Below are 15,445 nucleotides of genomic sequence, written 5' to 3' on the forward strand. Positions count from 1 at the left end.
CTATTAACTTATATAGTAAAAGATATGATTAAGCTAAGGATCTGAAAGAAGGAGCTTACCCCGGATTATCCAGGTGGGTCCTGAATCCAATGACAGGTATTTTTGTAACAGAGAGACAGAGGGAAATTAAGTGGAGACATGGAGCGGAGGAGGAGACAATGTGACCACGGAGGAAATCAGAGTTATGCTGCCACAAGCCAAGGAGCTGCACAGATTGCCAGATACACCAGAAGGTAGAAGAGGCAAGGAATAGATTCTCCCCTAGAGTGTCCGAGGGTGTATGGCCCCGATAACATCTTTATTTTCAGATTTATGGCCTCCAGAACTGTGAGAGAATTTCTATTGTTTTAGAATACCCAGTTTGTGATAATTTGTTACAGCAGCCCTAGGAAACTAATATGCACCTCCCCAGAAATGCCCTCAACCTTATCAATCTTGCTTTCCCTCATAATAACTTTACATCTTACCTGGGATGAAAAGAATGGCTCCAACAATGACAACGATAGTGAGCACTAGTCCAGTAACTAATAGAAAAATGGTTTTCTCCTTCGTATAACTGGATTTATATTTAAGCGCTTAAAAAAAAAACACAAAGAATTACATGAACTCAATCACAAGAAGTAAAGCCATTTCTGTAACTTACAAGGTACAAAGATTAAACTGATAACTTACTACAATCGAATAACCTTTGAGGAACAAGTCCTTCACATCATGTCAAGCCATGTCAAATCTTTTTCACAATATGTCAGTGGCTAAATGGTGTCATGGCAGTATAAATATGGATGCTGAATTTATAGGTGACACTTTATTGCCCTAGAATGAAGTTATATATATCAGGCTTTTTTTTTTTTTTTTTTTTTTTTTTTTTTTTTTGCGTCACGTGGGCCTCTCCGTGCTGTGGCCTCTCCCATTGCGGAGCACAGGCTCCGGACCCACAGGCTTAGCGGCCATGGCTCACGGGCCCAGCCGCTCCGCGGCATGTGGGATCTTCCCGGACCGGGGCACGAACCCGTGTCCCCTGCATCGGCAGGCGGTCTCTCAACCACTGCGTCACCAGGGAAGCCCTATCAGCCTTTCTTAATCGTGGCATTATTAATATTTTGGGTCAGATAAGTTGTTGTTGTTAGGGACTGCTCTGTGCATTACAGAATGTTTAGTACCATCCCTGGCCTCTGCACACTACATGCCAGTAACAGCCTCCAAGCTGCGTCAATCAAAAATATCTCCCAACATTGTCAAATGTCCCCTGAGAAGCAGACTGCCTCAGGTTTACAACTAATATACACATTGCTGATGAGAGATAACTGGCTAATTAGTAACAGCAGCAAAAACAGAACTTCCTTCCACCTTACATAAAATTAGTAAAGCATCTGGAAATCTAGACATTTTGTTTTGAAAAAGTAGAGTAAACATTGGACAGATCACACCTTCTTGAAATCCTGAGGTGGGGGGAAATGCTTTAATTGTTCAAGTAAAACAATTTCATAAAAATAAACTACAAATAGTCCTTAACGTATGTGTTACGCTTTTGTCAAGTATCCAGCTTCCCTAAAAGAATAATGTAATGCATAAGCCTAAAAGTGTTACATTTTTATCCTATATTCACCTTTTGGGTTTTGTTTTGGTTAATATTAACACTAATTTTTCACCAAGACAGTTGTTAAAAGCAACCTAAAAGCAGACTGAGTAGCAGAGAGAAATAGAGTGCATGATGAAATTCTGCTGTTTCCTCTACACACGGTACTCTCCATGCCATTCATCAATGGGCGATGGTCCTGAGGGGGAAATTTTAAATAATTTTATGTTTAGCATTTAATTTGCATCCACTAAAATGACAAACAGATCAATTATAGTAAAAACAACAAATAAACTCCTAAATGACCATGACAAAATCTATGTTTAAGGTATTATAACCTAGGGTTAGATTATAACCTGTGGTTAAGGTATTTAAAGTATAATACAGGCATTTGAATTTAAAATCTCTACTCATACTTTAGATTGTAACCTCAACTTCTTCCTCTTTAGAGGGAGATGGAGGGCCAATCAGTAATCAGTCCTGAAGGTAAGTGAAATCCACATTAACCAGAAAAGAGTGAGAAACAATATAGCAAGCTCCCCAAACTTTCATTTGATCCATCCAGCCTCGAAATTTATGTGACTATGACTCAGTCATGTCCCTGCCTTCATACAGGGCAAAGATTTGGGGCTTCCCTACTTTCTAGGGTCAAACACTGGCTAGGATGAAATTCAGTGTAGAGGTCACAAAAGGCACAGACACAGAAAAAGAAACTTTCTCTAGACATGTGTCCATTCTAATCCCATGTTTCCATTTTAATCCCATGTATACTATTATTTAAAGAGAGTCTGAAAGTTCTGCAAAAGGGTTATAAAATAGAAACTGTTTCAAATGTACTTCACAATCAAACATTCATAAGAGACTCTTCTAGGTTTAATTCAGTACATAAAAGAACTACAAAGATCAAGCAACAACAATTCACCTTAGAGTCCAGTATAAATTCACACAAAAAGTGACTTACACCATGCTTAAGAAAAATAAGAGTTTGAACCTCATATAAAATTCAATCTCTTCAGGCTTACAAGAGCCGTAGGAGAAAAATAATATCAACAATACAAACAAAAATAAAATGCCACAAAATGCTATTATTGACAGGGTTGCTATCATAGAATGGTCTTTTCAAAACCTTTTGGAGGTAGCTTTCATTCCTGTTGATTGGTTCAACTACTAATTTTCAAGGCTACCTAACCTCTTCCTCAAAATTAAGCAGCAATTTCTAACAAATATACTAGTGGGGTCTACTTAAGTAACCACAGGCAATGAAAGGTTATCTTCATGTTTTCTTTTGTAAACCTTTAAAAAGGGTTTCTTTTCACTCATTTTCTTTGCTTACAATGGCCACATTTTAGCAGGTCCCATAGCAAGTTTGGAGAAAGTATCTTGTTGCTAGGTTCAGATGTCATGTTTCCAGCTAGCTAAATGGTCAGGAATCTGATATAGATGCCACAGAACCCACTAACCTTAAGGATTTTTTGTGTGTGTGTGATCTGTTCTTGTCCTTTAATAAGTGGATTTGTTCTTATTTATCAAACCTATCAAAACTTTAAATGTAACAATGAAAATAAATTCAAGTAATTCCCCGAACATTTAGCATTAAGATAATTTAATGTGTTCTTAACTGCAGGCTCTTATCAAACTTCCTGGTATGATTTTCTGGCAAAAATCCCCATGCTTTCAACGATAGACCTTAGCTAAAAGTACTGAAATAAATGCCCAAAATAAAATAGGGGAAATACAGTATTTACATTTTTTAAAGACTTTTTTTTAAGCGCAGTTTCAGGTTTACAACAAAATTGAGAGGGAGGTACAGAGAATTACCATATACTCCCTTCCCCCACATATGCATAGCCTTCCTAATTATCAACTTCACTCACAAGAATGATACTTTTTTTTTTTTTTTACTAAGGATGAACCTGCATCGACCCATCATAATCACCCAAAGTCCATAGTTTACATTAGGGTTCACTCTTGTTGCTGTACATTCTATGGGTTTGGACAAATTTATAATGCCATATATCCAATATTGTATATTATACAGAGTATCTTCACTGCCTAAAAATCCTTTGTGCTCTGCCTGTGCATCTCTCCTCCCCACCACCCACTCCTAGCAACCACTGACATTTTTTTTTTAACGTCTTTATTGAAGTATAATTGCTTTACAATGGTGTGTTAGTTTCTGCTTTATAACAAAGTGAATCAGTTATACATATACATATGTTCCCATATCTCTTCCCTCTCGCGTCTCCCTCCCACCCTCCCTATCCCACCCCTCTAGATGGTCACAAAGCACCGAGCTGATCTCCCTGTGCTATGCGGCTGCTTCCCACTAGCTATCTATTTTACATTTGGTAGTGTATATATGTCCATGCCACTCTCTCACTTTGTCACAGCCTACTCTTCCCGCTCCCCATATCCTCAAGTCCATTCTCTAGTAGGTCTGTGTCTTTAATTGCCTGCATAGTTTTGCCTTTTCCATAATGCTTTATAGATGGAATCATATAGTATGTAGCCTTTTCAGATTGGCTTCTTTTACTTAGGAATATGTATTTAAGGTTCCTCCATGTCTTTTCATGATTGACAGCTCATTTGTTTTCAGTGATGAATAATATTCTATTGTCGGGATGTACCACCCAGTGTATCCATTATCCTCTTGAAGAATATCTTGGTTGCTTCCAAGTTTTGGCAATGATGAAGAAAGCAGCTATAAACATCCATGTGTAGGTTTCTGTGTGGACTTAAGTTTTCAACTCCATTTGGGTAAATACCCAAAGGAGCACGATTACTGGATCATATGGAAAGAGCACATTTAGTTTTACATGAAACCACCAAACTGTCTTACAAAGAGGCTGTACCGTTTTGCACTCCCGCCAGCAATGTATGAGAGTTCCTGCTGCTCCACATTCTGACCAACACTGGGTATGGTTGGTACTTACATTTTTAACAGATACTTATAAACTTAGTGCTGCCTGACACGGGAATACCAAATATATGGGGAGACAATGTCAAGTTTTTTCAACAAATTAGGAATTCTAAAAGTTTCCCTTTTATACCGTCTATAAAGTAATTAAATCTAGCCAGCTTCTTCTCAGAGATGAGATAGGTTGTTCATTTGCTTGCTCTATAAAAACTTACTGTGTGCCCACCATGTACTGGGCCCTTTTATTAGCCCAAGTCATACCAACCAAATTGAGGTAGGAGTAGAGGTTACTTTATTCAGTAACAGTTGATCGAGCACCTACTATGTGACAATCACTATTCTAAGTGCTGACAGTGAACAAAGACAAGTACTTCTGCCTCAGTGCTCCTGACATTCTAATATGGAATGAGTGTGTGTGTTGGTGGGGAATGTGTCATGGGAAGTGTTACTCCCAGATCTTCTTCTCCAGTTAAATAAAAGGTGTGGGTCTACCCTAGCCTAAGAAAGCCCTATTATGTATTTAATCTGTCAGATTCATGTGAACAGAGAAATGACATGTCCCTCTAGCCACCTGAAGAAACATGGTTAATACTATGAATAGCTACTCCATTAAGGTTTTCTTGTCTCCTTGTCACTGACATAAAGCACATACGAGACAGAATGCAGGCTGTGGCAGAAGAAGTCTAGTGAAATTACCAGGCTCAACTTGGAGATCAAATAAAACTATCACCTTAGTTTTAATGACACCCCAAAGATGGTATTCAATAAGCCCACATAGACCCACACAGGCTGAAGTCCACCTAACAAAACCCTAAAATCCATGAACTCAATGCCTGTTATAATGCATGACATTTAAATGATCCCTTACTAAGTGATTAGTGAGTTAGTGGCAAACAGGAAGGTTAAACAGTGAGGTAAAATGCACATCAAATAAGGAAAAAATCGGGGCTTCCCTGGTGGCGCAGTGGTTGAGAGTCCGCCTGCCGATGCAGGGGACGCGGGTTCGTGCCCCGGTCCGGGAGAATCCCACATGCCGCAGAGCGGCTGGGCCGGTGAGCCATGGCCGCTGAGCCTGCACGTCTGGAGCCTGTGCTCCGCAACGGGAGAGGCCACAACAGTGAGAGGCCCGCCTACCACAAAAAAAAAAAGGAAAAAATCATAAAGGGAGACACGTTTGATTTTATTATTACAGTGCTATCTTCTGATAACTCTCGGAAAGTAATTTTAGAATGTTTTTGGTTTCTGTTGAGATGCACATCAATATTGTCTCCAATGCAGGATAAAGCACATCTCATAAGTTTTAAAATAAAATTACAATTTCAAATTTTTTATTAAATTAAATTAAAACTACTATTTTAAAAATATTTAACACACATTAAAAAAACAGTGAAGGCTTTGTGAAACTGGTGCTGGATAAAAATGAATATTAATGCCAATAATAAACTGATTACTTGCCAGAAGGAGAGTAAAATAATTTTATAATGGACTCCATACACTATCCAACTTGTTTCGATGAAATAATTTTGTCAAAATGAAGACTGACTAGAAATCACATTCCCAGTCTACAGGGCCCGGCAATAAAAGAGCCCAATCTTTATGAAGCCTGGGCTTTGAAGTACTTTGAATATAAAAGATAAAAGAAGATGATGTCTAACACACTAACTTCCTTTCCTTGGTTCCAAACATTCCTGGTCTTGTGGATGGTGCCACACCTTCAGAATATATGCAGGAAGTTGGGACGTTTGAATTGGGAAAGGGTCAAAGGAATAGCAACTGTATTTCTACAAAAGAGTATACTGCTAAACTATAGTTTTGTTCAGTTCCTTCCACAATAAAATCAGTGTATAAAAACACGATTTAATAACAGAATTTGATAATTATGTGGACAGGACCAAGGGAAAGCAATGGGAGTCCAAGATTATTTAATAGAATTCTTTGTAATAATATCTATCATGATGATACTTTACTTTTGTGGACAGAAATTTCCTGGTGCAGTTAGTATACGTCTTTACTTCGGTCGGAATGATTTTTCTAATCTACAAAGAAATTCTGTTCCATTACTTCTTTTAAATGTGTTTTCATGGCCTAATCACGTTCAATATTAAGCTACTCCTCAAGATTGCACTCAAGGACTTAGTAGGATCTCAAGGCTGTTGTGATGGAGAATTTTTTTCCTTGAATTTTCCAACAATGATTTCTATAGAGACCCCTAACCAATTTCTGTAGAGACCCTTGAGCAGTAACCAAAATCCTTGTGGAAGGAATAATCTTGAGCAGGGACTAGAAAGTTAGAAAACGAAATGAAAGATGCCTAGAATGCACAAATTTGAAATAAATTACAGCTGTTCTCTCTTTGCCCGGTTCTGACATGCATGAATTTCAGTTACCATCATTTAGTTAAATAACACAAGTCCCCCCAAAACAGAGTTCACAATATATTAACTGAGTAATTGCATAAATTGTAAACTTCTCTGATATCTCTTCAATTCACAAATCACTGCATAAATAACAGATATGCATCATGATCAGTGACCACTCATGTTACCCTTTTCAAAGACTGCTGGTGACTGGTCACTGCACATCTGTTATTCAATTCACGCACAGACAGCAAAGCATATGTTGTGTTACCTCCTGTCTCCCAGTCATAAGCCACTGCAACATTTTACAATGGATAATCAAAAGAGGAAACAGGGCAATAAAGGTGAGGGAGCAAAGAAACGAGATGTGATAATGCTGGAAGCGAAATTCGAATAGAAGGTAACTGCGGTTACAGAATAGCTGACTGTGGAATGTCAACACTACTGCCGTTCAAGAGAGTCTAGATACGCAGCCAGAAGAACTTAGTAAAAGTGAACTTATTGGCATACATGAGGACAATGAGGCGGCTGTGACAAAGAATGAAGATGTCCCAGAGGACATGACTCTGGCAGAAAAACTTCACGTGAAAGGAATTCTTTGCGATGGATAGTTCATGACATTGAAAGTGATGGAAGCTGATCCGATCTTAGAAAGGAGTATGACAATTCACCAAGGCATAGACAAGATGCTTGCTCTGTATTCAGTTATATGAGAAGAGGAGGCAAGCATTTTTCAAACTACCCTTGATAAAATTCTTCAATTCTCAATGTTTTTTATGTTTTATCATGTACTAAATATTAGTTTTACTATTTTCTTCATTTCCTAATACATTTATTACTGACAGTAAGAGAGGTTTTAATGTTTTGACAAAAAGTTTAAAGGTCACGGAACTATAGTAAACTTTGGCATTTATTATTAGATTGTTCTGCAGAGTTTCAGCTTATATGGTCATATTTATAGTCCCGCAGTTCTGTGTAAAGCAGGGATTCACTGAATAATACAACAGTTCTAAAGAAGAAAAAATAAGAATAGATACTCCTATCTCAAAGAATTTCAACATGTTATCCAGTTATTTTTTTTAACATCTTTATTGGAGTATAATTGCTTTACAATGTTTTGTTAGTTTCTGCTTTATAATGAAGTGAATCAGCTATATGTATACATATATCCCCATATCCCCTCCCTCTTGCGTCTCCCTCCCACCCTCCCTATCCCACCCCTCTAGGTGGTCTCAAAGCACCCAGCTGATCTCCCTGTGCTATACAGCTGCTTCCCACTAGCTATCTGTCTTATATTTGGTAGTGTATATATGTCCATGCCACTCTCTCACTTCGTCCCAGCTTCCCCTTCCCCTTCCCCGATGTTATCCAGTTCTTGATATGAAGTTGAACCTTAATCCTATAAAAACTACAGGTCTCGATGGGCAGCAATTGAAATCATTCATCAAACATCTAAATGGTAGAAAATACCTGTTATATTGTCAAAGAGTAAGGAAGGACAACCCTGAAAATCAGCCAGAAACATAATTGTCAGTGCAGTGGAAAACTGAGTTGGTACAGTTTTCAGAACAAAAACAAAATACCTGAAATGCAATACTATTAAGAAAATTGTTACTTTGGTTAAGGCTCAGTGTTTGATTCGAGGATTCTCTGAGCTGTGTGCTAAGCGTAAGATTCTGCTTAAAAGCTTGTAAGTTAAAGCTAAAGGCAAAGGTATTTAGGAACATTTTCCCGTGAGAGACCTTTGTCTTCAAAATGTGGTCTAAGGCTCACCACGTTTGGGACCCCTTGGCTTGGCTTCCAGAGTTTAGAAGTCTTCTCAAGGCTTCTTTCTCAGTAGGATCGATGGCATCCTGAGATACAGTTCAAGATACAGTTCTGGTATAAAGAAACTCTTTCTCCTCAAAGTGAAAGCATAATCTGCTGTCATAACTGGATGTTTAGCTGACACAGGGTTTAGGTTTTATCTTGGATCACCAAAAAGAATGACACTCTGAGCTAGAAAAACCAGAGAGAAACCCCCTGAGGTCAAGTACAGAAAAAGTTAAAAGGAACTAGAAACTTAGAAAGTCATGGGTCTGAGTTACTATTAATACTTTAGAGCATGTAAAGACTTGATTCAAGTCTTTTTTTTTCTTTTTGCGGTATGCGGGCCTCTCACTGTTGTGGCCTCTCCCGTTGCGGAGCACAGGTTCTGGATGCGCAGGCTCAGCGGCCATGGCTCATGGGCCCAGCCGCTCCGCGGCATGTGGGATCCGACCGGGTCACGAACCCGTGTCCCCTGCATCGGCAGGCGGACTCTCAACCACTGCACCACCAGGGAAGCCCCAAGTCTTTTTCTTGATATAAAAAATGCAAAACCAAGCAGCAAGTGGGGAAAAAGGGGGCTTTCCTGTTGGTGGAATCCCCAGGCCATAAACAGGAGGCCTCCTACAAAGCGTACCAAGGGAGAAGTAGATTTAGATTCATATCTATCCTGAAGATGTGACAGAAGGCACAGAGCAGTGCTACAAAGCCAGGGGCAATTTACATTTCACTTCTACATCTCTAGCATACCGCCCAGTGCCTAGTAATCAGTAGGTACCCTGTCAAAAGACATTTATTGAATAAATAAAGTGGGTCCACATTCTACTCTATAAATAACAGTTTCTTTTACTCAGTGTGTATATCCAGATATAGGTTCACCCTTCTTGGGAAAAGAAAACAAAAACACATTCCAAATAATTTCAAGACAGGGAGGCACTATAATGTAGTGGTAAATAGCACTGTTTCAAATCCCAGTACTACCAAGAAACAGTTGGGTGATGGTGGGCAAATTGCCTAACCAATCTGTGCCTCTGTCTCTTGTCTATAAAATGGGAATGATAACAACAGTATCTATCCCCATAGAGTTCCTGAAAGAAGTAAATGTGATTTCAGATGTAGAGTACTTTGCACAGTGCTTATCACACAAAGCAAGAGCTCTACAAATATTTAGGTACTATTATCAAAAACACCTTTAAATGTGAGCGCAGGCTGGGTGAATCAAGTATATAGGTACCTCCTACACACACACACACACACACACACACACACACACACACTACATTTACTTGTTCTAAGATGAGCCTAATTAAAAAATTGCCACTATGTGGACATATATACACTACCAAATGTAAAATAGATAGCTAGTGGGAAGCAGCGGCACAGCACAGGGAGATTAGCTCGGTGCTTTGTGACCACCTAGAGGGGTGGGATAGGGAGGGTGGGAGGGAGACGCAAGAGGGAGGGGATAAAGGGATATATGTTTAGGTATAGCTGATTCAGTTTGTTATACAGCAGAAACTATCACACCATTGTAAAGCAATTATACTCCAATAAAGATGTTAAAAAATTATTTACAAAAAAAAATTGCCACAAATATTTTTTTAGGTTTATGATCACATTCCTTAAAATATGATCAATAGAAGGGAGTTCCCTGCTGGTCCAGTGTTTAGGACTCCGTGCTTCCACTGCAGGGGGCACGGGTTTGATCCCAGGTCAGGGAACCAAGATCCCACAAGGCATGGCCCCCCCAAAAATATGACCAATAGAACACATATAAAAAAGAACATTTACCCTAACACAAAAATGAAAATTAAGATGATGTTTTTTAACCATCGAATTACCAAAGATTTTAGAATTATAATGATGTCAAGCTTGTGAGGTAAAAGACAGGTATTCTCACCTGCAGTAGTAATTGATACAATGGTGCTGGAAAACATGTTGGCAACATGTATCATGAGGCTTAAAATACCATCTCTGCCATTTCTAGTGTTACATACCTTTAGTATGTACTAAAGGTATGTAACACTAGATACTTTCATAGTATCAAGAAAATTTGGAAATACCCTTAATATCCATCAAGATGAGAGTTAAGTAAATTATAGTACATCCATAAAAGTAGAGCACAGGCAACTACAAAAAGATTTCTGAAAACACGGGAGGCAAATCAGCATTTACAAGTATGTAAGCTATATGAGTCCATTTATGGTTTTTCCTTTTTCAAGAAAGAAGACAGAAAGGGAAGGAGAAATTCACTAGAATACCTCAATAGTTTATTTCCAGGCTGTGAGACTCTAGATGATTTTTGTTTTTTCTCTAGACTTCCTATGTTGTATAAGGTATCCTAAAGTGATATGTATTACTTTTTTTTAAGTCAGAAAAACAATGGTAAAGCTTATTTTGTAAGAATACGGCTGATAGTGAATACACTCCCGGTTCAGTCCACTAAAAATAATATGTTACTAATGGTAATGTCACGATCAGCACAGTTCAATCAATCCAAATGCAACAAATCACACTTCAGCGAAATGATTTCATGATCTTAGAAAAAGGCTATTGCCTGTTTAAATCATATGACATAGGCCTTAAGGCCTGAGTCTGCCAATAGGGATAAAGGCTTTCCCTAACATCAGTGGACAAGGTCTTCGTGCTATACCGGTCTTTTTCTTGATATAAAAGACTTACTGAAATTCTAAGAAAATTTCCACAAGAATTTTAGACACTGTTTTGAAAGTAAGAGTTGTGAAATATCTTGACAGTTTTCTCCCTTAGCCCTTTCTCCCTCTTTTTTGCCCTTTTATACAAAAGTTGAGAACAGATTTGAAATCACAAAGCATTTCCAGAGTGCCATACATTGAAAAGAATCCTTAGAATACATAATCAGTCATTTCCCTTCCATTTTTATGTATCACTTTAGATACACATGACTTAAACTTCTGAGTAAAATTCATGAAATATATAATAGGTCAATCCACTACAATATTTTACTAGCTTTCATTTTATAAGGGTTGCACTAGTGAATAAAATAAATAAATGAAATCAGCCATTAATTACTCCTTGCCTTATATAAATGTTTACCAGCCTTCAATGACTATTTCAGTGTGCTATAGGGAGATGAGAAATAAATCTTACATTTTAAAAGTTTTGGGACTTCCCTGGTACCATGGTTAAGAATCTGCCTGCCAATGCATGGGACACGGGTTTAAGCCCTGGTCTGGGAAGATCCCACCTGCCGTGGAGCAACTAACCCATGCGCCACAACTACTGAGCCTGCGCTTTAGAGCCCGTGAGCCACAACTACTGAGCCCATGTGCCACAACTACTGAAGCCTGTGCACCTAGAGCCCATGCTCCACAACAAGAGAAGCCACCGCAATGAGAAGCCTGCGCACCACAACGAAGAGTAGCCCCCACTCACTGCAACTAGAGAAAGCCCGCACGCAGCAACGAAGACCCAACACAGCCAATAAACAAACAAACAAATAAATAAATAAATGAAGTTTAAAAGTTTAGACTACTAAAAGTAGTCCAGTTTCATGCTTTTCCACATACCTGTCCAGTTTTACCAACACCATTTATTGAAGAGAGACTGTCTTTCCCCCACTGTATAGTCTTGGCTCCTTTATTGTAAATTAGTTGACCATAAGTGTGTGGGTTTCTTTCTGGGCTCTCTATTCTGTTCCATTGATCTTTGTGTCTGTTTTTGTGCCAGTAACATACAGTTTTGATTACTAAAGCTTTGTGGTATAGTTTGAAATCAAAGAGAGTGATAACCTGCAGCTTTGTTTTTCTTTCTTTTTTTTTTTTTTTGTGTTCTTCTTTCTTAAGATTGTTTATACAGGGTCTTTTGTGTTTCCATGAAAATTTTAAGATTATGTGTTCCAGTTCTTTAAAAAATGCCATTGGTATTTTGATAGGGATTCATTAAATCTGTAGATTGCTTTGGGTAGTATGGACAATTTAACGATATTAATTCTTTCAATCTATGAGCACAGAATATATTTCCATTTGTCTGTGTTGTCTTCAATTTCTTCCATCAGTGTCTTATAGTTTTCAGATTATAGGTCTTTCACCTCCTTGGTTAAATTTATTTTTTTTGATGCAATTGTAAATGGGATTGCTTTCTTAATTTCTCTTTCTGATAGTTCATTCTTAATATATAGATATACAACAGATTTCTGTATATTGATTTTGTATGCTACCACTTACTGAATTCATTTACCAGTTCTAACATTTTTTCCATGGAGTCTTTAGGCTTTTCTATATGTAGCATCATGTTATACATAAATATGACAGTTTTACTTTTGCCTTTCCAATTTCGATGCCTTTTACCTCTTTTCTTGTCTGATTGCTGTGGCTAGGACTTCCTATACAATGTTGAATAAAAGTGGTGAGAGTGGGCATCCTGTCTTGTTTCTAACCTTAGAGGAAAAGCCTTCAGTTTTTCTCCATTGAATATGATGTTAGCTGTGGGTTTGTTATACGTGGTTTTATTATCTTGGGTACACCTACTTTGTTGAGTGTTTATCATAAATGGATGTTGGATTTTGTCAACTGCTCTTTCTGCATCAATTGAGGTAATCAAATGATATTTTTCTTTTGTCTTGCTAAAGTGACGTATCATGTTAAATTAATTTGTGGATATTGAAACATCCTTGCGTTCCTGGGATAAATCCCACGTGATTGTGGCCTATGATCCTTTTAATGTACTGCTGAATTCATTTTGCTAGTATTTTGTCAAGGATTTTTGCATCTATGTTCATCAGGGATATTGTCCTGTATTTTTTTTTTTTTCTAGTGTCTTTGACGGGTTTTAGTATCAGGGTAAATCTGGCCTCACAGAACAAATTTGAGGGTATTCCTTCTTCTATTTTTTTGGAATAGCTTGAGAAGGATAGGTAATAACTCTTCTTTAAATGTTTAGTAGATTCACCTGTGAAACTATCTGCTCCCAGACTTTTGTCTGTTCAGAGTTTTTTGATTACTAATTCAATTTCACTTCCACTAATTGGACTGCTCAGATTTTCTATCTCTTCCTGATTCAGTCTTGGAAGATTGTGTGTTTTTAAGAATTTATGTATCTCTTCTAGGTTGTCTAATTTGCTGGTGTATAACTGTTAGTAATAATCTCTTATGATCCTTTGTATTTTTGAGGTGTCAATTGTAACTTCTCTTTCATTTCTTATTCCATTTACTTGGGCCCTTTCTCTTTTTTTCTTGATGAGTATGGCTTAAAGGTTCATAAAATTTTATCTTTTCAAAAAGCCAGCTCTTAGTTTCACTGATCTTTTTTTACTGTTTTTTTTTAAAGTCTTTTTTTTCATTTATTTTTGCTCTGATCCTTACTATTTCCTTCTTTCTACTACTTTCGGGCTTTGTTGGTTCCTCTTTTCTAGTTCCTTTAGGTATAAGGTTCTATTGTTTATTTGAGATTTTTCTTATTTCTTGATGTAGGCCTGTATCACCATAAACTCCCTTCTTAGAACTGCTTTTGCTGCAATGCAAAGATTTTGGATCATTGTGTTTCCATTTTCATTTGTCCCAGGTATTTTTTAATTTCCTCTTTGATTTCTTCAGTGACCCAATGGTTGTTTAGTAGCATGTTGTTTAGCCTCCACTTGTTTGTGTTTTTTCCATTTTTCTTCTTGTAACTGATTTCTAGTTTCATACTGTTGTGATAGGAAAAGATGCTTGATATGATTTCAATCTTTTTAAATTTACTGAGACTGGTTTTGTGGCTTAGCATGTGATCTATCTTGGAGAGTATTTCACGTGCACTTGAAAAGAGTGTGTATTCTGTTGGTTTTGAATGGAATGTTCTATAAATGTCTATTAATTCTATCAAGTCTGATGTGTCATTTAAGGCCAATATTTTCTTATTAATTTTCTGTGTAGATGATCTATCCACTGACGTAAGTGGAGTATCAAAGTCCCCAGCTATTGTATTATTGTCAATTTTCCTATACTACTTGCTTTATATATTTAGGTGCTCCTTTGTTGAGTGCATAAATACTTATGAACGTTATATCCTCTTCTTGGATTGATCCCTTTATCCTTATGTAACACCTTTTTTTTTTTTTTTGTCTTCTCTTAAAGTCTTTGTTTTAAAGTCTGTTTTCCTTGATATGAGAACTGCTACCTCAGCTTTCTTTTTGTTTCCATTTGTAAGGAACATATTTTTCCATCCTTTCACTTTCAGTGCATGTATGTCTTTAGGTTTGAAGTGAATCTTTTGTAGGCAGCACATATAGAAGGGTCTTGTTCTTGTGTCCATTCAGCCATCCCGTGTCTTTTGATTGGAGCATTTAGTCCATTTACATTGAAAGTGGTTATTGATAGGTATGCACTTTTATTGTCATTTTGTTAATTGTTTTCTGGTTGCTTTTGTAGTTCTTGTCTGTTCCTTTCGTCTTTTAGTCTCTTCCCTCATGGTTTGATGATTTTCTTTAGCTTTGTGTTTCAGTTCCTTCCCCTTTACTTTTTGTGTAGCTATTATAGGTTTTTGGTTTGTGGTTACCATGAGTTTTATATACATGAACCTATATACACAGCAGATTGCTTTAACCTGATAGTCACTTAAGTTCAAACACATTCTGAAAACTATGTTTTTACTCCCCCCAACCCTGTTTTATGTTTTTGATGTCATACTTACATCTTTCTATTTTGTATACACAAATAACACTTACTGTAGTTATACTTGATTTTACAACTTTTGTCATTTAACATTCACTTTTTAAGTGACAATCCACTGCCTTTACTATATATTTGCCTTAGCAGTGAGAGTTTTCCTTTC

At 37.4% G+C, this 15,445-nt stretch overlaps 1 protein-coding gene across 5 annotated transcripts in view; it reads right to left on the reverse strand.

Annotated features, from left to right (window-relative positions):
* CD47 (CD47 molecule) overlaps positions 1-15,445 on the reverse strand; it is a 54,827-nt gene that overhangs the window by 13,151 nt on the left and 26,231 nt on the right. For 4 of the 5 annotated variants that reach the window (XM_060298041.2, XM_060298043.2, XM_060298042.2 and 1 more), the window contains 2 exons: positions 468-575; positions 60-80 (listed from right to left, as the gene is read on the reverse strand). In XM_060298041.2, coding sequence (XP_060154024.1) covers positions 60-80; positions 468-575 — 129 coding nt within the window. The remainder of the gene's footprint in view (positions 1-59; positions 81-467; positions 576-15,445) is intronic. The other variant, XM_030836715.3, reaches the window with a different exon arrangement.

The sequence above is a fragment of the Globicephala melas genome, chromosome 4 (genome assembly GCF_963455315.2).
Source record: "Globicephala melas chromosome 4, mGloMel1.2, whole genome shotgun sequence".
In the NCBI taxonomy this organism is placed as follows: Eukaryota; Metazoa; Chordata; class Mammalia; order Artiodactyla; family Delphinidae; genus Globicephala; species Globicephala melas.